The sequence below is a fragment of the Notolepis coatsorum genome (genome assembly GCF_963971535.1).
Source record: "Notolepis coatsorum genome assembly, chromosome: 1".
Classification (NCBI taxonomy): domain Eukaryota; kingdom Metazoa; phylum Chordata; class Actinopteri; order Aulopiformes; family Paralepididae; genus Notolepis; species Notolepis coatsorum.
The window spans coordinates 135,098,433-135,124,371 of NC_140165.1; the positions used below are offsets into that span (position 1 = coordinate 135,098,433).

General features: G+C 43.9%; 1 protein-coding gene across 1 annotated transcript in view; it reads right to left on the minus strand.

Annotated features, from left to right (window-relative positions):
- LOC311222841 (cotranscriptional regulator ARB2A homolog) overlaps window positions 1–25,939 on the minus strand; it is a gene marked incomplete at its 3' end in the record, with an annotated part of 74,007 nt that overhangs the window by 33,090 nt on the left and 14,978 nt on the right. Inside the window, exons 3-4 of the mRNA XM_084307476.1 lie at window positions 23,857–23,958; window positions 8,985–9,085 (exon numbers count right to left, since the gene is read on the minus strand). Coding sequence (XP_084163602.1) covers window positions 8,985–9,085; window positions 23,857–23,958 — 203 coding nt within the window. The remainder of the gene's footprint in view (window positions 1–8,984; window positions 9,086–23,856; window positions 23,959–25,939) is intronic.

The following is a 25,939-nucleotide window of genomic DNA, read 5'->3' on the forward strand; positions in this document are numbered from 1 at the left end:
ATTTGTCTCATTATCTTTATGCATATTGCATGTGTTGAAACTGGGGGGGGGGGGGTAACTTTTAGATGGTGATCTAACTAACAAACAATATGGTGATAACAAACTTAGTGACCACTATAGCAGGTAGGAAGAAAAAAACAGATTGGTCACACATTACAAGATTTTGATCCGATTTAGACGCAATTCAGCCATTCCACAAAATGTAAAAGCAATAAAGCATCATAGGATTCATTATTGCAGTTTTTACTCAAAGGCTTCCTTTAGATGTCCTGTATTCTTCTCCCTTTTACAGCCACACTGATATAATGTGCTACACCGTGGACCTCCTGCACAATAAACACACCGACCAATGGAACCGCAATGAGACGCTAACCGATATGCACATACAATATCCACGTGTCTGTAGTAGACACGCTTTATTTGAGAGCACACTCAGGCAAATCACACACACACACGCACACGCACACACGCACACACACGTTCACACCACTGACTGACAGCCACTAGACATTAGCCCGCTGGCCGGGGCTCAAACCACAAAACCTCCATTCACCAGCACTACATAACCATGAAAGTTGAATTCACTGACCACTTTTTCATTTACAATACCATAACATTCTGCTGATACCGATACCATATTTTTTGGTTAATTCATAAAACAAATGTAATAGAAAAATATTTGCAAAATGTCTAATCTTTTAAATAATCAAACGGGTGCATACGTGCATTATTATGATATATCTAAAAGCAATAAAACCAACCCAAGCAAGATATTTCTATACATTTTCAATATGCATGAATGTAAAGAAACGGCCACTAATGGGTCTATAAAGTGTCAAATAATGGCTGAGTGAAGTCATATGCATGTCTATAAAGATTCATTATCATTGTGTGACCGGATTTATGGCCTCTGTGCTGCCCTTCTCCAGCCTGACCAGTTCAACTGATTTCTCACGCCCCATGACTGTTTTGATTGACAGCCTAGTGTGATTGACACGCTAGACCAGACCACAACTGAGGTACTGTAGGTAGATAAAAAATTTTGAGACTGAAGTACAGAAAAAAAGGTACCGTTGGGTACCGGTATCGATTCACAGGTACCGGTACCGTATCGGTTCAAATGTGAACGGTACCCATCCCTACTGAACACACAACTGCAGGGCAAGGGCATTTTTGCTCATGAAATGCATAGCCTTGTGAAAGCCTTCATGACAAAGTTGCAATTAATTTCAAGGCAACTAGGCAGCAACAATCTCAAACACATGAAAACCCTGAAAGAAGTCAAACCATCAGCTGATCACCGGCACAGGTACTCATCCATGTTAGGAGAGGAGAACTGCATGATGAATTTTCAAGGCATTTTCAAGATTTCAAAAAGGTTGAGGATGAAATGCAGCTGGTTTCCTCTCCCTTTACCTGTAGTGTTGATAGTACACCCACTGATGTTCAGCTTGAACTCATTGACCTGCAGTCTGATTCACTACTGAAGGAGCACTTCAGGTCAGTCTCACTGCTAGAGTTCTACTCTGCTCTCAAGGAAAAGAACTTTCCAAACATGAGGAGACATGCTCAGAAGATGTTGGTTCTCTTTGGATCCACCTACATATGTGAACAGACATTCTCAGTCATGACGTTTACCAAGTCCAGGTACAGATCCTCTCTCACTGATGAACATCTGGCAGCTGTGCTTCGCATCTCCACCTCAGACATGCAACCTGACTTTGATGGACTTGTTAAAGCTCAACAGAGACTGGATTTATCACACTGAATGAAAAAAAAAAAAAAAAAAGAGCTGAAGAACACTAAAATGTGGAAATATAACAAGTGAAATGGGACACTTGATATTTTTTTTCTTTTTTTTGCACAGTTCTGAAAACATTAAATGTTTAATATAGGCATGTAAAGTAAAAAGGCTACTGGGACACTTTTCTTTACACAGTTCAGTGACATGTCTTGTTTATTTTGGCTATAAGATGATGTGATGTCTTTAGAAAGCTAAGAAAATCCTTGTTTCAATAGTATATGAAACTCAAAATAATAACTTTATTTGTATAGCACTTTTTCATACATGCCCTTTGTTATTAATGTTTCACATTTTGTTTATCATTTTGGAAATAAATTCTATTTGAATAAATGATATTTTTGAAAAGCTAACCTCACCTTTTAATTGCCAAATAATAACATACACTCTTACCAGGGGTCAAAACAATGCCATTTACTGCTTTTTATATAGAAATAAAATGTATATTATGCATAATTTTGTTTGGAATTTTGGCCCGGCCCTCCAACATATTTTCAGTTGCTCATTCGGCCCCCCGGGAAAAATAATTGCCCACCCCTGCGCTAGACTCATTCTGCCATGCAGCATAGCCTGCAAGTACTGTTTACTCAACTAATTGAGGTGAAAATGTATCTATTGGCTCCTGCAGAAGCTTTTAGTTGAAGAGCCACAGTGGTAGGTTTATTTCACCTTGTGATCTAAAAAAAAACAGTATACATGTATAACAGTTGTATTTGTTAGATAGTGTGGAGGAAATTAACCCGATCAATGAATGAAGTACCACCAGTGGTACTTGGGCACCCTGCTAATTTTTTGTCCGCAATCATGCCACTGAACTTAGAAGCAGGCCAGGCCAGTGTTTCTAGTTGCGGTGGCGCGATAGTTAGATAACCTATAAGTGGGGGAACAACCAGGAGATCACTGGTTCTAAATTCATGCTATATTATGTTATTATGTTATTTGATACTATCTTGTCTAGCACAGTCTCTGGAGCGTAACAGTAAGAAGCATTTTGTATGAAAGTATTCTGTACTTCTGTATGACAACTATTAAAGAACTTGAACTTGAACTTGAACTGTGACAGAGAGTAATGCAGTCTAAACAGTCACAAATCTTTTATTCAACTTCAGTCCCAGATTTAAATTCTTTTTGTAATGTCAGTTGTCAGATGTGTAATGTCAGATGTGTTAAAAATTTTGTGTATTGAGCCGTACTGTATTGTACCCATTCTGTAGGGCTGACCCCTATTAGTCGAATAATCGATCGAAAGGAGCCGTAGTCGACTGCCAACCTCTTAGTCGAATGAAAAATAAAAAATAAAAAAGTATTTAGTATTTTTTTTTTTCTTAAAGAAAAAATGTATCATTCTTTCCAAAAGAAAAGAGGCCTAGAAGCGTGGCTAACGCTAATGGGACGCATACCAGAGGCTAACTGCCTAAGAAAACAGGCACAGAGGCACTGAAAGAGGATTTCACCCATCTAATGAACACACTAGACTAGAATATCAAGATGTATCCATCAGTGGACCAATTGCATGCTTTTGCAGAGGACAAGAAGCCTTCCGTTGACTCCTTCAGACATTAAGCACCCCCACAGCCCAAATGGAATGATAAAAAAATAAAAAAAATAAAAATATATATACCGGTATATATATATATATATATATATATATAAAATTAAATATATATTTTTTCATAGTCGACTATCCGCTAATTTCGGCCAATCAAAGTCGACTATCCAAATCCTTAGTCGGGGACAGCTCTACCATTCTACAATCTGTTAATAAAGTTTTCAATCAATCAATCAATCAATCAATCAATCAATCAATCAGTTGAGTAACGCGACACCAACATCACCTCCATCAGGGTCAAACGCCACCTGCTGGTCCAATTCTATACCGCCATCATACAAAGCATACTCACCTCTTCAATCACAGTCTGGTACGGTTCTGAACAAAAACTCTCCATTCAAAAATGTCAGCGCATCATCAACAAGGCCTCCAAAATCATAGGATGTGACCTTCCCTCCCTGGACTCCATCTTCACCTCCCGCACAACCACCCGCGCCAGAAAAATATCTAAGGACCCCTCACACCCAGCTTGTTTCAGCCCCTGCCCGCTTCAAGTCCATCTTTTCAAAAACCACCCGCTTCAAGGACAGCTTCTTCCCAGCCATTCGGACCCTGAACTCCCTTGGCCCCCCTCCCGCCCCTACACTAACCAAGCTCCTGACCTGATGGACTCTTCCGTGTGTTCATGTCGTGCTGTGCTGTATTTATGTATTTATTGTGTCATGTTGTGCTGTATTATGTATCCATTTGTATTTATGTTCCAGTTTCATGTATTGTAGAGCTATTACACTCTGTACCGATCAAGAATACCACCAACCTGGTTGTGTGGCAATAAAGGAATCGTGTATCTTGTATGTTCATCAAAGTGTTGAGTGCTACAGTGTAGGTTAGTATAATATAATATCTAACCCTAACTAACCTTACTGTCATGCACTTGTCCTAATATTATTAGGACAAGTGCATGACAGTAAGGTTAGTTAGGGTTAGATATTTTTTTAGGGTTAGATATTTTTTTTCCTATTGTTAGGTTTTAGTGAGTTTTTCCTTACCTTCGCGTGGGGTATGTCTGGGAGTGCTTGCATTCTTTCATTTATTTGCATTTATTTTAAATTTGTTGGACATTATGGTGTTCTTGTTCTGTTCTTGACTTATTGTTATGTTTCTTCTTGACTTGTTTAAAGAAGACATGTACGGCCCATGGGGACATTAACGTGTGTTGTCGGGCCTTATAAATAAATTTGATTTGATTTGATTTAGATTGTGGGGCAAGGACTGAGAATAGGCGGCTTCTCTTTGATGACCCTCCGGGAGCTTGGATAGGAGTGGGTCTGAGGCAGGCAACATGAATGACCACAAGGTGGCGCGATACAACGTAAGGAGGACAGTGTCAGAGGCCAAACGGCGCTACAGGGATAAAATTGAACTCCAGTTTGAACAAGCTGACTCTAGAGCTATGTGGCAGGGGCTCAAAACGATGACAGACTACAAAGGCGCCTCCCTCAAACTGAACAGTGACATCTCCTTAGCAAATGACCTCAATACCTTCTATGCGAGGTTTGATGCTGGTAATAACAACACCAGCTCACAAGCCACGGCAATGGGGGGGGGGGGGGTCGGCTGCTGATGGAGGCGCAGTGTTCAGGGTAACAGAGCATGAGGTGAGGCGGACCTTTAAAAAAGTGAATATCAGGAAGGCAGCAGGTCCGGACGGCATCCCCGGCCGCGTCCTAAAAGTCTGTGCCGACCAACTGGCCCCAGTATTCACTGACATATTTAACCTGTCCTTAGAACAGGCTGTCATCCCCACCTGCCTGAAGAAGTCCACTATTATCCCTGTACCCAAAAAATCCAAGCCTGCTTGCCTCAACGACTACCGCCCTGTAGCTCTCACCTCCATAGCCATGAAGTGCTTTGAGAAGCTAGTAAAGGGCTACATCTGCTCCTCCCTCCCCATCAACATGGACCCCCTGCAATTTGCATACCGCCCCAACAGGTCCACGGAGGACGCCATAGCCCATGTGCTGCACACAGCAGCATCACACCTGGACAAGAGGCAGGGGAACTATGTGAGAATGCTATTCATCGACTACAGCTCGGCATTCAATACCATAGTCCCCTCCATACTCATAGCCAAGCTCAGGGACCTGGGCTTGAACTATGACCTCTGCCAGTGGGTCTTGGACTTCCTGACTGGCAGACCCCAGGTGGTGAGAGCAGGCAACTGCACCTCCTCATCCATCACCCTCAACATAGGGGCCCCCCAGGGCTGTGTTCTGAGTCCCCTCCTCTACTCCCTGTACACACACGACTGTGTGGCTCAGCGGAGTAGCAATACAATCATCAAATTTGCTGACGACACAGTGGTGGTGGGCCTGATCTCTGCCAACAACGAGAGGGCCTACCTGGAAGAGGTCAAGGTCCTGGCGGGATGGTGCCAGGAAAACAGCCTCTCCCTGAACGTCAGCAAAACAAAGGAGATGATTGTGGACTTCAGGAGGTCGGGGGTCAAGGACTACAGCCCCCTCAGCATCGACGGGGCACCGGTTGAGAGAGTCAACAGCTTTAAGTACCTCGGAGCCTACATATCCGAGGACTTGACATGGACCACACACATTGACAGTGTTGTGAAGAAGGCACGACAACGCCTCTACTTCCTCAGGCGCCTAAGGAAGTTCCAAGTCAGTCAGAAGATCCTTAAGAACTTCTACTCATGTACAATAGAGAGCATCTTGACCGGCAACATCACCTCCTGGTTTGGGAATAGCACTGCACAAGACCGAAGCAGACTACAAAGAGTGACACGTTCAGCCGAACGCACAATTGGACGGGGGCTCCCCACCCTCCAGAACATTTACAACAAGCGTTGCAAGGGCAAGGCTAAGAGAATCATTAAAGACTCCAGTCACCCGAACAACTGCCTCTTTGAACTGCTGCGGTCAGGCAAGCGATACCGGAGTCTCAAGGCGAGCACAGAAAGACTCAGAAGAAGCTTCTATCCCCAGGCCATCAGGCTGCTAAACGAACAATGAACACTACACAACAACAACCACCAAACGCACATAGCACACACATCCACACGCACACACTCACTTTAAACAAACACACTGTAGCACCCACTCCACACACTTTATAGCACACACCCACTTTAAACAAACACACTGTAGCACCCACTCCCCACACTTTATATTTATTGATGAAGGATTGCACTACAACTCGTACACCTTACTGTAAATTGTACCTAAATTGTACCTCATCCTATTTCTGCTTTGCACTATATAGTACTGTACATTAGTACACTGCATAGTATTGTATATTATATGGTAACTCAGAACATTGTACATATGTCTATACCGAACACTGTGACCTCATTTTCTTCTTCTAAATTACATGCTATACTATGTTATTTGATACTATCTTGTCTAGCACAGTCTCTGGAGCGTAACAGTAAGAAGCATTTTGTATGAAAGTATGCTGTACTTCTGTATGACAACTATTAAAGAAACTTGAAACTTGAGGCGGCCGGAAGATGCAGAGTGTATAGTTGGAGACCATTGACCGGAGGTAGGCGGGAGCTGCTCCCTTCGCCGCACAGTATGCCAGGTCGAGGGCCTTGAAGCGGATTTGTGCGACTATGGGGAGCCAGTGCAGGTCCCTAAGAAGTGGGGTGACATGGGCTGACTTCGGTAGGTTTGAGATCAGCCGGGCCGCTGCGTTCTGAATGAGTTGAAGAGGCTTGGTGGCAGTGGCCGGGAGGCCAGCGAGCAGTGCATTGCAGTAGTCAAGGCGGGAGATGACTGTTGATTGGACGAGGAGTTGGGTGGCTTCTTTTGTCAGGAAGGGGCGGAGAATAAGGTATTGTATGTATTGAAACAGGGAGAACAAGGTATTGTATGTATTGAAACAGGGAGAACAAGGTATTGTATGTATTGAAACAGGGATAATAAAGTATTGTATGTATTGAAACAGGGATAATAAAGTATTGTATGTATTGAAACAGGGATAAGAAGGTATTGTATGTATTGAAACAGGGAGAACAAGGTATTGTATGTATTGAAACAGGGATAATAAAGTATTGTATGTATTGAAACAGGGATAATAAGGTATTGTATGTATTGAAACAGGGAGAACAAGGTATTGTATGTATTGAAACAGGGAGAACAAGGTATTGTATGTATTTAAACAGGGAGACTAAAGTATGCTATGTATTGAAACAGGGATAATAAAGTACCGTAATTCCTCTAATAGTAACCCCGGCTTGTATTTGTTTCAACTGTAGCGGATACCAGGCTTGTATTAGGAGGAGGCATGTATAAGAGAGAGGCCTATATTTCTAATTTTCAAACAGATCATAATGAATAAATCAACATTTTGTGTCAGTTTGAACCCAGTAAAATGTACTGGGTTCATTTATTGAAACCAAGTACTGTATGAAATACGGTAGTAAACAGTGCAATTACAGGTGGTCAAAAAAAGTTAAATAAAGTAAAATAGTGCAATCACAATACTGGTATAATAATAATAACTTCGTTTTATACAATTCTGAGGTAGGCTTACTCTCTTGGTAAACATTAACACCATACCATTATATGGTATTTACTGCACAGCCAGGCCAGCATATAACAACAATAACAAAATATATTGCCTATGGTAAATCCGTTGAGGGAAATACCGTAATTCCTCTAATTAATATACATGAAACCCGGCTTGTATTAGGAGGCCGGCTTATAATTGCTTAGCTCAACAGCGCACCCGGTCATTAATAGAGACCCGGTTTTTAATTGAATACCGGTTACTATTAGAGGAATTACGGTATTGTATGTATTGAACCAGGGAGAATAAAGTATTGTATGTATTGAAACAGGGAGAATAAAGTATTGTATGTATTGAAACAGGGAGAATAAAGTATTGTATGTATTGAAACATGGAGAATAAAGTATGCTATGTATTAAAACAGGGATAATAAGGTACTGCATGTACTGCAGGTGCTCATCAAGTGATTAGAGCAACCTGGCTTTCTATGAGAGACTGACTCTGGATGAACACTGGGAATTTACCTACCTATTGACCTATCACCCCTGCTCCTCTCTCTCTACCGCCCTGGGCCTGGGACACATCCTCCTCACACCCCTGCTCCTCTCTCTACCCCCCTGGGCCTGAGACACATCCTCACACCCCTGCTCCTCTCTCTCTACCGCCCCCTGGGCCTGGAACACATCCTCACACCCCCCTGCTCCTCTCTCTCTACCGCCCTGGGCCTGAGACACATCCTCACACCCCTGCTCCTCTCTCTACCGCCCTGGGCCTGAGACACATCCTCACACCCCTGCTCCTCTCTCTCTACCGCCCTGGGCCTGAGACACATCCTCACACCCCTGCTCCTCTCTCTCTACCGCCCTGGGCCTGAGACACATCCTCACACCCCTGCTCCTCTCTCTCTACCGCCCTGGGCCTGAGACACATCCTCACACCCCTGCTCCTCTCTCTACCGCCCTGGGCCTGAGACACATCCTCACACTCCTGCTCCTCTCCACCATAAAACCACAGACATGATCACAAAACACAATAGAGGCTAAGATGAAATGCAAAGGAAGAACAGAGTAATAGAATAGCATGGGAGCAGGTGAGATATATTACCTCTCCCAGGGCCTCGTAGCGTTTCTGGTTCCAGCGATGGAGGTCCTCTCTGTAGTTAAAGACAAAGGCCTCCCCTGTCTTTATGTGTCTGAGCTGGCCCTCTGGACACAGAGAGAGACAGACAGACAGACAGATATAATGAGACAGACAGTCAGAAAGTGGTGAGAGACAGACAGACAGACAGACAGATAAAAAGAGAAAACAATATCAGCTGATGAAATTAACTTACGTTGACTTTCTCGAAATTACAACAAAAAAAACTTCCATCTGCGACTGACATCTCTGTCCTGTGAGACCCCCCCCCCCCCAAATATATTTGTGTGTGTGTGTGTGCGTGTGCGTGTGCGTGTGCGTGTGCGTGTGCGTGTGTGTGTGTGTGTGTGTGTGTGGCTTGTTAAGTTTCTACCTCCGCCTGGGCAGAAGTAGCTCCACCTGCCAAAAGAAGCAAACTAGCTTTGACCTTGAGTTCAGCACTCTCTCCCTCTCTCTCTCTCTTCACTCTCTGTCCTTCACTCTCTTCTCCCTTTCTCCCTCTCTATCTCTCTCTCTCACTTTCTTCGCTTTCTCTCTCTCTCTCTCTCTCTCCTGCTCTCTCTTCTCTTCTCTCTCTCCCTCTCCCTCTCTCTCTATATCTCTATCTCTCACTTTCTTCGCTCTCTCTCTCTTCTCTTCTCTCTCTCCCTCTCCATATCTATATCTCTCACTTTCTTCGCTCTCTCTCTCTTCTCTTCTCTCTCCCTCTCTCTATATCTCTATCTCTCACTTTCTTCGCTCTCTCTCTCTCTCTTCTCTCTCTCTATATCTCTATCTCTCACTTTCTTCGCTCTCTCTCTCTTCTCTCTCTCCCTCTCTCTCTCTCTATATCTCCATCTCTCACTTTCTTCGCTCTCTCTTTCTCTTATCTCTCTCCCTCTCCCTCTCTCTCTCTCTATATCTCTATCTCTCACTTTCTTCGCTCTCTCTCTCTTCTCTCTCTCCCTCCCCCCATCTGGCAGGTACAAGGCATGTGGACGAAGCACCATTCTTCCAGTCACGACTCCAACGGCCTTCTGGGAAGTCTGGCAGACGAGGCCTGGACAGCTGGTGTGATGTAAAGTCTCTCTCTCTCTCTCTCTCTCTCTCTCTCTCTCTCTCTCTCTTTATCCTTCAACCATTCTCTCTCTCTCATACTTCTCTCACTCTCTGGCCACAAGCCATAGGTCTATCTAAGCAGTGTCCTCTGAGATCTAAGAATAAGGCTATAGAGTGGAAGGTGGCTGTGTGTGTGTGCGCGCACATGCATGCATGTGTGTGTGTATGAGGTGGAGGCGACACACTTAGAACCACTAACACAACTCATCAGACTCTTTGAGGTTGCTTGTTTGGGTACCAGCCAATCAGTCAGTCTCTCTCTCTCTCTCTCTATCTCTCTCGCTCTCTCTCCACAATAGCCACATGTGTCAGTTGTGGGTAAGTGGTTGTAAGCGAGTCATGATGCCACCCACTATTTAGTAGTGGTGGGGGAAAATATCGATACAGTATAGTATCGCAATACTTTGTCCTTCGATACAAGGACGCCAAGTATCGATATTTTATTTATTATTATATATATATATATATATATTTTTTTTTTTAAGGAAGTTGCATTGTTCATTTCAATACCTGTAATAGTGCAGTAGTCTACACACACACACACACACACTGTGTGCATTCAGATAAGTTGGAATATGACTGTAATACAAACAGTTCAGTTTGTCAGGTACATGCAACACAGATTACAGTGTTGACATCTGTCTGCTTGAGAAAGTCCCATTTGCTGCAATAAAAATTATTGAAGTGATATGAACATACTGAAAACTTAATTTTATTAGATAAAACATGTTGACAAAGTTTTACTTTGCAGTTGAAAAAAGGTAATACATCGCAATATATCGCATATTACTATAATACTATCGTATCGTGACTTAAGTATCATGATAATATCGTATTGTGAGGCCTCTGGTGATTCCCACCCATACTATTTAGTTGTTTTGACATCAACAACGGGGGAAATCGATTGCAGAAAACACAACTTCTTTCGGTTTGTGGCATAAAATAATTCAGAGACATTCAGAGAGAGAAAAACCAATAAATACGAGGAGTAGTTTTAAGACTCTGGGGTTTGTTTGCCAATAACAGGTAATGGAGAAGTAACAAACACTTACGAGACAGGGAAGAAAGATGCAAGACTATGAGGACTGTTCTTATTAAAATAAGCAATTATCCCTGTGTGTGTGTGTGTGTGTGTGTGTGTGTGTGTGTGTGTGTGTGTGTGTGTGTGTGTGTGTGTGTGTGTGTGTGTGTGTGTGTGTGTGTGTGTGTGTGTGTGTGTGTGTGTGTGTGTGTGTGTGTGTAACTGCTACATTTACACCTAAGCAATGAGCCCATCGATCCTGCACTTGACACTATAGCGCACAATAAAAACACTAAACAGTGTTAAATTTAATTGTGACCTTTGTGACTGCACAATGTGTAATAGCTGAACCAGGAGGAGAGGGGGGAAAAGAGAAGAACGACACATTCTTAACCCAAACAGCCAGAGGGCTCTCATACTTTCTCAATTATTGCACGAGGAAAAGTATCCCGGAAAAGGAGAGGAAGAAAAAAGATAAATAAATATACTATCTTCTGAAGATAAAAGAAGGCACACGCGGTTTGTTTTCATCTCCCCTCTAATTTGCGGCCAATTTCAGCCTGTTATCACGGCGATAAAAGATATATCTCACGTTTCTAAAGGGGCGGTGGGTGTGTAACAACAACGCTCGCCTTCATGGTTTCATAGTTGTTAGACAACATGTAATCCTTGTTGTGTAAAGAGGCATACTAGTGTACTGAGAGCTAGAGAGTAGAGAGACAGAGAGAGAGAGAGACAGAGACAGAGAGAGAGAGAGAGAGAGAGAGAGAGAGAGAGAGAGAGAGAGAGTAAGAGTGAGAGTGAGAGTGAGAGAGAAATAGAGAGGGAGGGAGGGAGAAAGGGAGAGAGCGAGAGAGGGAGATAGAGAGGGAGAGAGAGAGAGATACAGAGAGATACTGTAGCTCTCACCTCCATAGCCATGAAGTGCTTTGAGAAGCTAGTAAAGGGCTACATCTGCTCCTCCCTCCCCATCAACATGGACCCCCTGCAATTTGCATACCGCCCCAACAGGTCCACGGAGGACGCCATAGCCCATGTGCTGCACACAGCAGCATCACACCTGGACAAGAGGAAGGGGAACTATGTGAGAATGCTATTTATCGACTACAGCTCGGCATTCAATACCATAGTCCCCTCCAAACTCATAGCCAAGCTCAGGGACCTGGGCTTGAACTATGACCTCTGCCAGTGGGTCTTGGACTTCCTGACGGGCAGACCCCAGGTGGTGAGAGCAGGCAACTGCACCTCCTCATCCATCACCCTCAACATAGGGGCCCCCCAGGGCTGTGTTCTGAGTCCCCTCCTCTACTCCCTGTACACACACGACTGTGTGGCTCAGCGGAGTAGCAACACAATCATCAAATTTGCTGACGACACAGTGGTGGTGGGCCTGATCTCTGCCAACGACGAGAGGGCCTACCTGGAAGAGGTCAAGGTCCTGGCGGGATGGTGCCAGGAAAACAGCCTCTCCCTGAACGTCAGCAAAACAAAGGAGATGATTGTGGACTTCAGGAGGTCGGGGGTCAAGGACTACAGCCCCCTCAGCATCGACGGGGCACCGGTTGAGAGAGTGAACAACTTTAAGTACCTCGGAGCCTACATATCCGAGGACTTGACATGGACCACACACATTGACAGTGTTGTGAAGAAGGCACGACAACGCCTCTACTTCCTCAGGCGCCTAAGGAAGTTCCAAGTCAGTCAGAAGATCCTTAATGAATTCCTACTCATGTACAATAGAGAGCATCCTGACTGGCAACATCACCTCCTGGTTTGGGAATAGCACTGCACAAGACCGAAGCAGACTACAAAGAGTGACACGTTCAGGCGAACGCACAATTGGAGGGGGGCTCCCCACCCTCCAGAACATTTACAACAAGCGGTGCAGGGGCAAGGCTAAGAGAATCATTAAAGACTCCAGTCACCCGAACAACTGCCTCTTTGAACTGCTGCGGTCAGGCAAGCGATACCGGAGTCTCAAGGCAAGCACAGAAAGACTCAGAAGAAGCTTCTATCCCCAGGCCATCAGGCTGCTCAACAAACAATGAACACTACACAACAACCATCAAACGCACATAGCACACACATCCACACGCACACACTCACTTTAAACAAACACACTGTAGCACCCACTCCCCACACTTTATATTTATTGATGAAGGATTGCACTACAACTCGTACACCTTACTGTAAATTGTACCTAAATTGTACCTCATCCCATTTCTGCTTTGCACTATATAGTATTGTACATTAGTACACTGCATAGTATTACGTCTATTATGCATCGAACATTGTACATATGTCTATACTGAACACTGTGACCTCATTTTCTACTTCTAATTTACATGCTATACTATGTTATTTGATACTATCTTGTCTAGCACAGTCTCTGGAGCGTAACAGTAAGAAGCATTTTGTATGAAAGTATTCGGTACTTCTGTATGACAACTATTAAAGAAACTTGAAACTTGAGATACAGAGAGAGAGAGAGAGATACAGAGAGAGATACAGAGAGAGAGAGAGAAATAGAGAGAGAGGGAGGGAGAAAGGGAGAAAGCGAGAGAGAGAGAGAGCGAGAGGGAGGGAGAAAGAGAGAGGGAGAGAGAGAGGAGAGAGAGAGAGAGAGAGAGAGAGAGAGAGAGAGAGAGAGGGAGAGAGAGAGAGAGAGAAATAGAGAGATGGTTGGCAAAAAAACCTGCACTAAAAGCACCTTGAAGAAATTATGCATTCATGGAGGGGTTAGACACTGAAAACACTAGCGTTTAACAGGAGGGAGAGAAGACGTTGTAATGAAACCCTACAGTAGGCCGGGTGTGTGTGGTGTGTGTGTGTGTGTGTGTGTGTGTGTGTGTGTGTGTGTGTGTGTGTGTGTGTGTGAGGTATAGATTGAGGGAGGGTGAGAGAGACGGAGTAAGAAAGAGAGGTGAGATGAGCAGCTCCAGCGCCTGACCTCCCCCCCCCGCCCTCCCGCCACACACACACAGGGATGGGTACCGAATTCGGTACTTTTGAGGTACCGAACCGAAACACGTCGGTACTACCGAGTATCGAATCAAGTGAAAAAAAGAAAAAAAAATTATTAATTTTTTTTCCCTTTTTCTTTTCATGTCAACGTTCACACGCACAATATATGCTTACCTAGGATTTGACTTGATTCAACAACAAAGCAGTCGGAGCAATGACAAGCCAAAAACTGTCGAAATTGTAGTTATTTGAAGTTTGGATTTTTTTTTACGACTGAGGTAGGTAAATTAAATTTCTTGAGACTAAAGTACCGAAAAAAGGTACCGTTGGGTACCGGTATCGATTCACAGGTACCGCCGGTATCGGTTCAAATGTGAAAGGTACCCATCCCTACCCTTAACACACACACACATCCTCTCAGAGGAATAACATTTCCCTCAACTTTTTCCTCTCTCTCTTTCTGTTCATAATTAGCATTCTGTTCTCTATTTGGCCGCTTAATTAGGCGTACATAACCTTGGATTTCCAGTAATGGAAAAGCAAGCGGAGGGGCTGGCGAGATGAAGCCGTCGTCTTCGGTGATTAAGAAGATACCTGCAGACGGCCGGCCGCGCTCGTCCTTGTCTGCACTCGCGTCATCACATGCTCACGTTGACATTGTTGTTCCACACGTGTCTCCGGCAGAACAAGTGTGCATACATACAGTCACATGCTAATGACACGCCACCACCACCATACATACATACAGTCACACGCTAATGACACGCCACCACCACCATACATACATACAGTCACATGCTAATGACACGCCACCACCACCATACATACATACAGTCACACGCTAATAACACGCCACCACCACCATACATACATACATACATTCACATGCTAATGACACGCCACCACCATACATACATACAGTCACACGCTAATGACATGCCACCACCACCATACATACATACATACAGTCACATGCTAATGACACGCCACCACCACCACCATACATACATACATACAGTCACATGCTAATGACACGCCACCACCACCACCATACATACATACATACAGTCACATGCTAATGACACGCCACCACCACCATACATACATACAGTCACACGCTAATGACACGCCACCACCACCATACATACAGCTCTGGAAGAAGAGAAGCCTCGGAGCCGAGAGCAACGAGTGAGCAGGCTGGCTGCACAACACCTGAGGGGGGCCACACTCCTAATAGGAATGATATACTTTAAATAATATATATATATATATATATATATATATATATATATATATATATATATATATATATATATATATATATATATATATATATAATGTAATGTAATGTTAAAAGGGTAGGCAATTATAAGCCTCGGCTTCAGCCTACAACTTTTCGGTCATTTTCTTTCTTTTATAAATGTTCCACTACTGTAACATTGCTTTGTAAAAGACCGAAATAAAATCATTCATTCATTCATATAATATCATCTTTTTTATATATACTGTATATATATATAAATATATCATATAATATATATTTTTTATTTTTATTTTTACATAGGCTCGCGTGAAAATCGAGAAGAGATGGAGTAGGAGAAGGGGAGAGAGGGAGAGAAAGAAAGAGAGAGAGAGAGAACAGGGGGGAGTGAAAGGATGGCGAGTGAGGACAGAATGAGAGAGTAAGTCAGACGGACTGATGGGACGAAGAGAAAACAGACAGAGGGAGAGAATGAGAGTGAGCCACGAACACAAAGAGATACGGAGCGAGGCGACAGAAGAGGGACAGAGAAATAGACTGACAGAGTAAGACGGAAAGAAAAGAAAGTGGGGGGGGGGGGAAGAGAGAAAGAGAGAGAGAGAGAGAGTGCTCTCTCCATGGCAGGCTGAGCTAGCTGGTCTCTGTCTCTGCTCTTAAGCACAACCGGGTTATGCAAATGCTCCGTCAGATGGAGGCCAAGGCTGAGTAGGTTACTGACGGGCCGTAGAACACACAACATGTCCCCCCACTCAGCCAGCCAGCCAGCAGACACTGACACAGAGAGAGGAGGGAGAGAGAGAGAGAGAGAGAGAGAGAGAGAGAGAGAGAGAGAGAGAGAGAGAGAGAGAGAGAGAGAGAGAGAGCACTGTGAGAATATTAAGAGCCAAGAACGTAGCTGCCCTCCCCTCTCTCCCTCTTCTCTCTCTCCCCTCTCTCCCTCTTCTCTCTCTCTCCTCTCTCTCTCTCTCTCTCTCTCTCTCTCTCTCTCTCTCTCTCTCTCCTCCCTCCCTCCCTCCCTCCACCTGGTCTGAAACCAGGCCAGGAGAATTCCATAGAGACGTTTCTATCATCTCGGGCCACTGTGTTCTGAGTCTGACTCACCTCCCTGCCACAAAGTCCAACAGACACAGAAATATTAATAAATAAAAGGTCCCACAGTAGCACAAGAGACCGTTTTAAGTAGAGGTGGGCATAGAAAAAAAATTAATCTAGATGAATCTATCTGCAATCCTAGAGTTAATCTAGATTAAAATGGCTCATTTGAAGTCTGCCGAAGGCATTCAAAATATGTGTGTTCTACCTAGGGATGGGTATCGTTAGAATTTTATCGATACTACTACTCTTATCGATACTGCTTAACGGTTCGGTACTTTATCGACATTGCTTTATTATTATTTTTTTTTTATCCACTTTTTCTCCCATTTTCTATATTTTCTCCCATCCCAATTTCGTATCATCCAATTCAACCCTCCCCTGTCACGAACGCTGTTTCTTGCCTCCCACAAGCCGGCTGCAATGTGGACTAAGTCATACATAGCACTAGTCCCCTCCGGTACTTGAGGTAACAGCAGTCGCATCTTTTCACCTGCGCAGCTCGATCTCTCAGTGGCGAGGAGTAACGCGTGGGAGGCTCACGCTGCCCCCGACACTTCCTGATTCTACTGCGCAGGCGCACCAACCGACCTGTAGGAGTCGCTGTCCACAACGCCCGATCCCCACCCATCAGTTTCCCACCCCCTAATACGGCCAATGTGTATTAGTACGGACGACCAGCTAAACTGAAAGCAAATGTGGAGCGCTGGGCTCGAACAGGCAAGCCCAGCGTCTCCAGATTTCGTGGCGAGCGCCTTGCCCACTACGCCACGTAGCCGCCTTATTATTTATAACTTTATAAATAAATATTATTTCTTCAGCAACAGCAGCAGCAATGTTCTTTTATATAACTTTATAAATAAATATAATAAATAAATATTATTTCTTCAGCAACAGCAGCAACAATGTTTTAACTGTGTCTGAATTATAGACTTTTTATAATAAACAACAAATGTAAGATAAAAAAAACTATATACAATGAATGATTCGTTGTTACCTAAAGCCCTTGGACTCCAGAAGGGGTGCAGGCCTTTGACAACAAACTGGGTCACAGCCCTGTTCACCCTTGACAACAAACTGGGTCACAGCCCTGTTCACCCTATCCTCTGTCATCCTTCCTAGCTGCTAGGGTGAAGGGACTTGGCTTGGCTGGGACCGGTGGTGGTAGTGGGAGGAGGGGTGGGCTGGGGCATGGTGGCTGCAGCCTCAGCCTGACGAATAGCGATCTATTAGCCTAGCTAACTCCGTATTATCTTGGCTTACCTGCAGTGGACGTGTATGGAGATGGAACACTGCGAGCAAAGCAGTTGAAAACAGCGCATTTCTGCAGACTAATGTTATGTTTTGACAACAGATGTTTTTTCTTTTTTTTTTTTGGTATTTTTCCCCCTCCATTTTCCTCCGATTTTCTCCCATCCCAATGTTAGTCGTATGCCAATTCCCAGTCCCTTCCTGGTCGCTGCGCTTTACCCCCCACAGTCAGATCATTTGGGAGAGTGGAGGCTACCACGTGCTTCCTCCGACACACGTCCAGCCAATCACCACTTCTTTTCACCTGGCAGCGCGGATTCTCATTGAGAGGGCGTAGCGTGTGGGAGGACCACACTATCCCCCTCACGTCCAATCCGCGCTTAGCAGGCGCCCCGACCGAACTGTAGGAGTCGCTGTTTACAACGACCCGGACCCACCCCGCCAGCTTCTCCCACCCTCTGATACAGCCAATTGTATCAGTGCAGACGGCCAGCCAAGCTGGTGACAACCCCGGAGCTGTGAGCTGGATTCGAACAGGCAAACCAAGCTCACAGCTCCGGGGCTGGTGACGAACGCAATCTCCGCTCGACCACCTAACCGCCTGACAACAGATGTTTTAACACTTTAAGGACCAGCCACGTATATATACGTGTTTCGGTGCCATGCGTTGTGGACCAGAGGCACGTATATAGCCGTGGCAAGTTGTTATTGTTTTATTCCATATTAACACTTTGGGTGCCATGGGTTAAATTCATGATATACCATAGATTGCCAGCTCTATTTGTCTATGGAGAAGTACCCCTTCTTTGCATGGCTATAACTTTTTAAATTCTATTGCTACATTGCCATTATTAGGGCCCATTCAAAGTCCTATATGTATTGTTCATTGTGTAGCAACGTTAAACTTTTTCATTCACATATTCATACTAAAGTATGGTCTAATGTATAAGTATGTTTTCATCTCTTTCTGCAGCTTTCTCCAGAACGTGATATATAGCCCCAAATGCATTATATTGATGATGCAATACAGTTTTATGGCAATCGGCGCGATATAAAATTTCCAACTAGACGTACTTCTAGAAGTTACTACACGTCATCTGATGTTGACCGGATGGGCTAGGGGGCGTTTATAATTCCGTGGGCAGCGTTATACCAATCATCTAATGTGGGTCAAATGTTGATCATAGCAGTTAGTATCGAAGACGGTAATTTTACACGCTAAAACTCACCCCAATCTCCTCGCGCCGTTGGGCGATCAGCGTAGAGTAGAAATTTTACCATTATGGGATGTCGATTTACCCGGTCCATTTCCAGGTTGTATAATGGTATATACGTCCAAATCATGTTGTTTATCGAGTTATTGGCAATGCATCGCTATATATTGTGACGAGCCAGAGTGCCGGGAGCCAAACCGAGTGCCCGGAAGTAATATGGCCGACCAGCACAACCTCCACAGCACTTCCTGTTTGGCGATTGCGCCGATCGGCCACCAGATGGCGCTCCTGAACCGCCAGAGAGCTCAGTGGGTCCTCCTGGTGGATCTCAGGCCAGCGGAGGGGAAATATGAATCCGATCACAGATTTTTGAAATATTGATATTAAAGACGCTGTAAAGCGTCCTTCGGCAACTTGAGCATGGCCGGGAATGACGCTGGAAAGCGTTTTCCGGCACCCAAAGTGTTAATAACCGGATCAAGATCCCCGATCGACTCTGCAGATCTACCCGCCTCTATGGAATCGGCAACATGCAATACCGGCCAGATCCTCTTAGGGGCGCCATCGCTCCACTGCAGTATCATTGTGGGCGAATGGAATTAAAAAAATTTTACCCTCCAACGGAGTATCATATTACTCTGATCACAAGCCAACAGCATGCACCGTGTATCACGTTTCGAAGCGGAGATTTCACCATGGAATAAGGGGATTTATCATCAACCAATGGAAATATCGATCTACCAGATGCCGATCGATAACGGGGAAATGCTGCCGGGTATCACACGGGCTGACGGTAAGACATTTATCACCTAATTTATAGCCGGATCGGAGCTTGCTGTGCAACGCAAGCAATCGATCTGTGAATGTGGCTACTTACACGGACACTGTATTGGTAATCAATAATACTAATCGACGTCCCCCGCCGCCCCCCTTTCATCCATAGATGCTCTGGGATAGTCCGGATCATAAGCAGTTTATGTTATTTCATTACCATATATACAACGGAAATGCCATTGAATATAACGTTAGTAGCCTTTAGCTCTATAACTAGCTTTCCAGAAAATAGATGATACGAAATCTGCGATAAAGCTTATATTCACGGCGCTATAAAATGACAACCTACCGATGGATTTTTTTTTCTTTAAGCCATTCTGAAGGGACGGTTTATGCACTCAATTGACAATGAGAATGGACAGATAGCAACACTATAAAGTATAGATATAGCTGTTAGAAAACCCACATGTTTGTTTACATTCCCCGGTCCTCTAGCCACTAATTAGCCCATCGGTCGTCAAAGTGTTAACAAATTGCTTGTATTGCCACCCATACTTGCAAATGTTTTATTGCACTTGTGGCAACGTGCGTTGTCGGCATCGACTTTCGTAAAGTGTACCCATACTTTCGTTTTGTTCTCTCAAATGGAGAGATCACACGGAGCCACAGACAGGCCCCTCCCTGAAGTACCCGTATGTGTATTTTCTGTGAGTGTGAGTGGCTCGCTGAGTCGCTGCGGCTCGCTTCTCATGCAGACAGAGAGGAGAGGAGACCCAAGTTTGAGAATAGATTAACGGCGTCAATTGTATTATCGTGCGCTAATAGTCCGGCGTTAACGGCCCAGCTCTAGTTTTAAGGTATGTTTTTTGTATGGTTTTTAATTCACACAAAAATAAACAGAGGCACTACATCTCAAGGCAGAAAGGAGGATACATAAGGAATATGTACAGTTTTAAAGTCTTCAGTTTAAAAAATCTGTGCCATAAACATCACAGAAGTTGAAACTCAAAATCTAAGTGATGAAAATGCTGTGGCTTTTACTACAATAACATGCAGCATTTTTTTTGCCGAACCACTGCTGCCTGGGCGCAGTGATTTCATCACCTCAAAAAGATTGTTCCGAGTATATATCTGTTTAGAAAACGAAAATGTAAAAAAAAAATATATATATACAGGGCTCTACGCTAACCTTTTTCCCAAGGAGCACATGTGCTCCTAAATGAAAAAATTTAGGAGCACACAAAGAAATTTAGGAGCACCCAAAAATATTTAGGAGCACAGTGAAAATATTTCAAGTAACAGAGTTTTTTTTTTTTAATAAATGTATTTGTACTGTGCGTGCATTTGTGTAAATTAGCTCTTGCTACAACCCTGCATGTTTACATTTTGTACTTGATGTTCATTAACATGTGCTGTCCCTATCAAATAAACTATCAAATCAAACTACTGCTACAAAAGTAACAGTCACTTAATTTAGCTGTTGCCCCTTTTATGCATACAATGCCTGTGTTGCTCTTCTAGAAAAATAATCCTTTCAGGGTTGCCTATTGAAATACTGTACACCTCCAGTACAGAAACATTGTTTATGAGTTTGCGTGTCAGGTAGACCATTGATTGACAGTCGCGTCTGCCAATTACGTCACACCGCTTGCACTCCGGCCTTCCGGCGCTGCAGCTGGACCCTATTGCCCACCTCTGCTGTTGGGTTGATAACGCTAGCCAAGTTAGCTGTACACACATACACAGTGGGCCAGTTACTTTGGTGTAGGGGTGTAACAATGCATCGATCCTAAGGGGAAATTCAACTGCATCGATTTGAAAATGTTAGAATTGATTATCGCAATTTGAATGTGTACACAGTGTTATGTTGTTATCATGTCCGTTAGTCAACACAACGACATACGCTACTGCATCAACGTTATGATTAACAAAGCAAGGCATTCGTTTTGTTGCATTAACGTTATATTACTATTGCTATCGCTAAATCTAGGTGTTCTAAAATCTATTGCTAATGGTAAGACTATAATAAGTTAGTGTATCGGAAAACGCTCGCATATCGCAATCAGAGCCCTGATCGCAATGGCCGACTTGCAGGAAGTAAACAAGCCAAATGAGAGCTTCCGATTGGTCATTTGCTTTATTTCCCATGAAACCAGTCAGGTCATTCTACTGTGATTGGACCGTTGGCTTGAGTGCAATGTGGGACTTGTAGTTTTTTAACGATTCTCAGCGGAGAAATAAAAAGAACGACTGGGGCTGTAATCTGCACTCGCACACCGTGCGAGTAATTGATTTTTCAGGTTTGCACACACATATTTTTAGGGGCATATGCGAGCAATATGGTCGCACTGTAGAGCCCTGATATATATATATCTCCACGTTGCAAATACACAGGTCACAACATGTTTACAGGAAAGTTTTGGGGTTGTATTTCGAGTGTATTTCGAGACTGTTGGGAACTAGGCTACACTGGCACACCTACTTCCAGTGAATGACACTAAGCTAGGCTAACATGGCTGTTCCCTAAGCCTAATGCATGCACAGTGAAGAAAAGGGTATGTATCTGCTTGTCTAACTCCAGGGTAGATGGCAAATAAGCAAATTTCCCAAAAAGTTGGCGTGTTCCTTTAACCCTTTCACTGCCACACTACCAAAACTGTTAACCCTTTCACTGCGGCGACACACAGAAGGTTAACCCTTTCACTGCCACACGACAGCCGGTTAACCCTTTCAGTGAAAGGGTTAAGAGAACCTTGATCCAGAATCCAATCATGGTCTCCATATTATAGTTATGAGTTATGACCATTTCTCTGATCAGACATTGCCCAGATCATGTTTCAGATAAGTCCTATATGGCTCTGGCCTCAAAATTATGTGTAGAGAGGTGAGGCAATTTGTTCAGTTTAGCCCAAATACTAACCATAAGCAGTACTACACATGTGCAGAGTTAAGAAAGTATGTTATAGTTTGTGAGCTTCATTTCTGTTTCAACAGCAAGTCTCATTCATGCCCATTCATACAGTAGAGGATTTCACAGGATTCATCTAACTTTAGCACTCTCAAAAACAAGGTTACCATATACACTAGCACTCAACTGCATAGAAGCACATATGACACCTATAAGTTGTAAAAAAACGAAGAAAAGCTATGTGCCCCTAAATAATGACAAGTTGTTTTAACTAAATAATGACAAGTTGTTTTAACTAAATAATGACAAGTTGATTTCATTAAATAATGACAAGTTGTTTTAACTGGTAAATGGTAAATGGACTGCATTTATAGCGTTTTTATCCAAAGCGCTTTACAACTTATGCCTCACATTCACCCATTCACTCACACATTCACACACCGATGGCGGAGACGACCATGCGGGGTGCCAACCTGCTTATCGGGAGCAGTGAGGGGTTAAGTGTCTTGCTCAAGGACACTTCTACATGCTACATGCCGGAATCTAACCGAGAACCTACCGATTACCAGATGACCGCCTGAGCGACTGTCGTTTTAACTCAATAATGACTAGTTGTTTTAACTCTATATGCCTATATATCAGCATAGTGCGACTGCACAATCTTTTTTTATTTGATCCACTTTTTCTCCTCTTATTTTTCTGTATTTTCCTCCAATCCCAATTTAGTCGTTATGCCAATTCCCCCCCTCCCCTTCCTGGTCATTGCGCGCATGTGCCCCCCCACTGGTCGGTCTAGGGAGCCCTGAAGTCTATCACATGCTTCCTCCGATACATAGGAGACAGCCAGCAGCCTCTTTTCACCCGGCAGCGAGGACTCTCATTGGGTGAGTGTAACGCGTGGGAGGTCACACTACCTTCCCCAGTTCCCTCCCTCGCTGTGCAGGCACCCCGACCGACCTGTAGGAGTCACTGTTTACAACAACCAGATTACCACCCACCGGCTTCCCTCCCGCTGACTCTGCCAATTGAGCCAGTATGACGGCCGGCCAAGCCGAAGGCACTGCTGACAGCCAGATTCGATACCAGTGTCTCTGCAGTGGTAGAAAGACGCTTAGTCCGCTGTGCTACCCGACCGCCAGCGACTGCACAATCTTAAAATATTAGGATTGTACAGAAATGTTGTAACCTCTGGGGGGGTCACCTGACAAAGCCTGCTGAAGAGACTGAGGTGAAGGGATGTCATGTGGTGTACTCACGTTCATTGAAGGCATACTCAAACTCTTCCAGAGTCTTGGGGAATGTGAGAGGCGGCTCATCTTTCTTCATCAGCTCGTCTAGGTCTATCCGCGACAGCAAGTCTGAGATGCGGAGAGGGGAGGGACAAAGTCAAAAGTGAGCAGCATTCAAAAACCCGATAGGTATGACTGCTTTTCACTGTGCCCCATTTATGGTAAGAATCCCCTCTGTGACAAATTTACAAGAATCAAGAGGCTTGAGTGTAATGTTTACTTTTGTGGCATCCTTCCGAGCACTGAAGCAATGGCAGCTACAGAAGCAACAACAGCTATTAATTAGACTGGCCATAGTCCACCCACACAGACAGTCCTCTCTATTAAAAGCAGGTGGCACAGTAGGTGGGAGAGGGAATAGAATGATAATGGTCTTGTACTGAAACATCACAGGAATGTAAATAAACACTCATTTTGGTGCAAGCTGTGCTGCAGAGTAAGACAGAATGTAGGCTAGACTGATGTCATGTCCACACAAATTACGAGAGATACTAGACTAAGGAAAGTAGTACTCTGTACTGAGTTCATTGACACCTCGCATAAGTATCTACAACAAATGGTTCATGAGATATAAAAGGGTGTGTGTGGGGCTTACACATACAGTAGGGCTGGGGCTTAACACTTTCAATGCTCAAAACGTGATAAGACGTTTTATCAGCCCAATGCCTGAATGCCCACGACGACAATTAGCATTTTATTTTTTTATTCGTGATCTGAATTCACAGTCTCCCGTTGGTATGCAGCCCCTGTAGGAGCTCAGATGTGAAAAAACCGCCCCGTCTCCCAGATGGTAATGCACCCTTTTGGAATGGACTCAATGAAAATGGATGAGAAAAGAAAAATCCGGAATCCACATTTTACTTCTCAGGCATGTAACCCGAGCCGATCGGATTCATTGTGGAGCCTCAGAACAGCGTGGAATACATATGTACAGTATGTAGCGTTGGATCAATAAAAGCAATCGATTTTTGGAATGGCGATCAGGAATTGGAATGATCTTTTTGGAGAACATCTGATCTGAGGTAAGGAATCTATTTTACAAGTCTTGGGATAATCAGAGTTGTATTCGCTGAGATCTCAGCGTTCGCCCTATGTGTGTGTGTGTGTGTGTGTGGGCGATCGCTTTGAGGAAATCAGAATAGATTTTTCAGATCGCCTATATAGCGTGCATACGTACAAATATACTATCGATAATCTAGCGTTTATTTCAAAACGATTCATAAATAGGCCGAAAAATGACAATGTTTTTGTGTATTCTAGAATATTCCGGTAAAGGGCGATTATCATGGAATATTTATATTTTCCTTGAAAACGAGGGCTTTTCAAAATGCTATAAAACGAAAATGAACCGATAAAAAAACAAATCCGCTTCGACAATGTTGACTGGAAAACGAGTCATTGATAAGCGACGGGCAGATTAGACACAGCCATAATTTAAAACATAGATTAGGCGTTATTAACGCTAACATTGAAGTGGATGGTGGGCAATGGGCATTCAAGCGGTAAATCAAGATTAAGCTTGGGCTCTGAAAGTGTTAAGCATGGGAGCGTGGTTAACCTAGACCTGTGGTGCGCGCACCCCTTGTGGTGCGCGAGCGCCCTCTAGGTGGTGCGTGAGGCTAATGGTGGTAAAAAATTAATAAAAATTTAATAAAAAATTTACAACAAAATTTCATAAAAATCTTAGTCAAACCTTTAGTATTATGGATATTAAACATGCTGGCAGAGTACATGCATCCATGTTGTCGTGAACATTTTAATTAAATAAAGAAATTCCCTATCCATAGTCGCCGTGGGAAGAGATAAAATTAAAAATTAAATCTGTGCACAGAGACCAGCAACAATTTTTTCTAACAGAAACCCATTGGGGGGTGCGTCAGCTAGATCGGGAGGTGACAGGGGGTGCACGACCAAAAAAGTTTGCGAACCGCTGACCTAGACCAATTCAAGTAGTAGTCTGTACTTTGAAGAAATTCCCTCAAGGTGTTCCTGAGATATCGCGTTCAGGAGAGAATGGGACGGTCGTGAGTTCTCACAGTGACCTTGACAT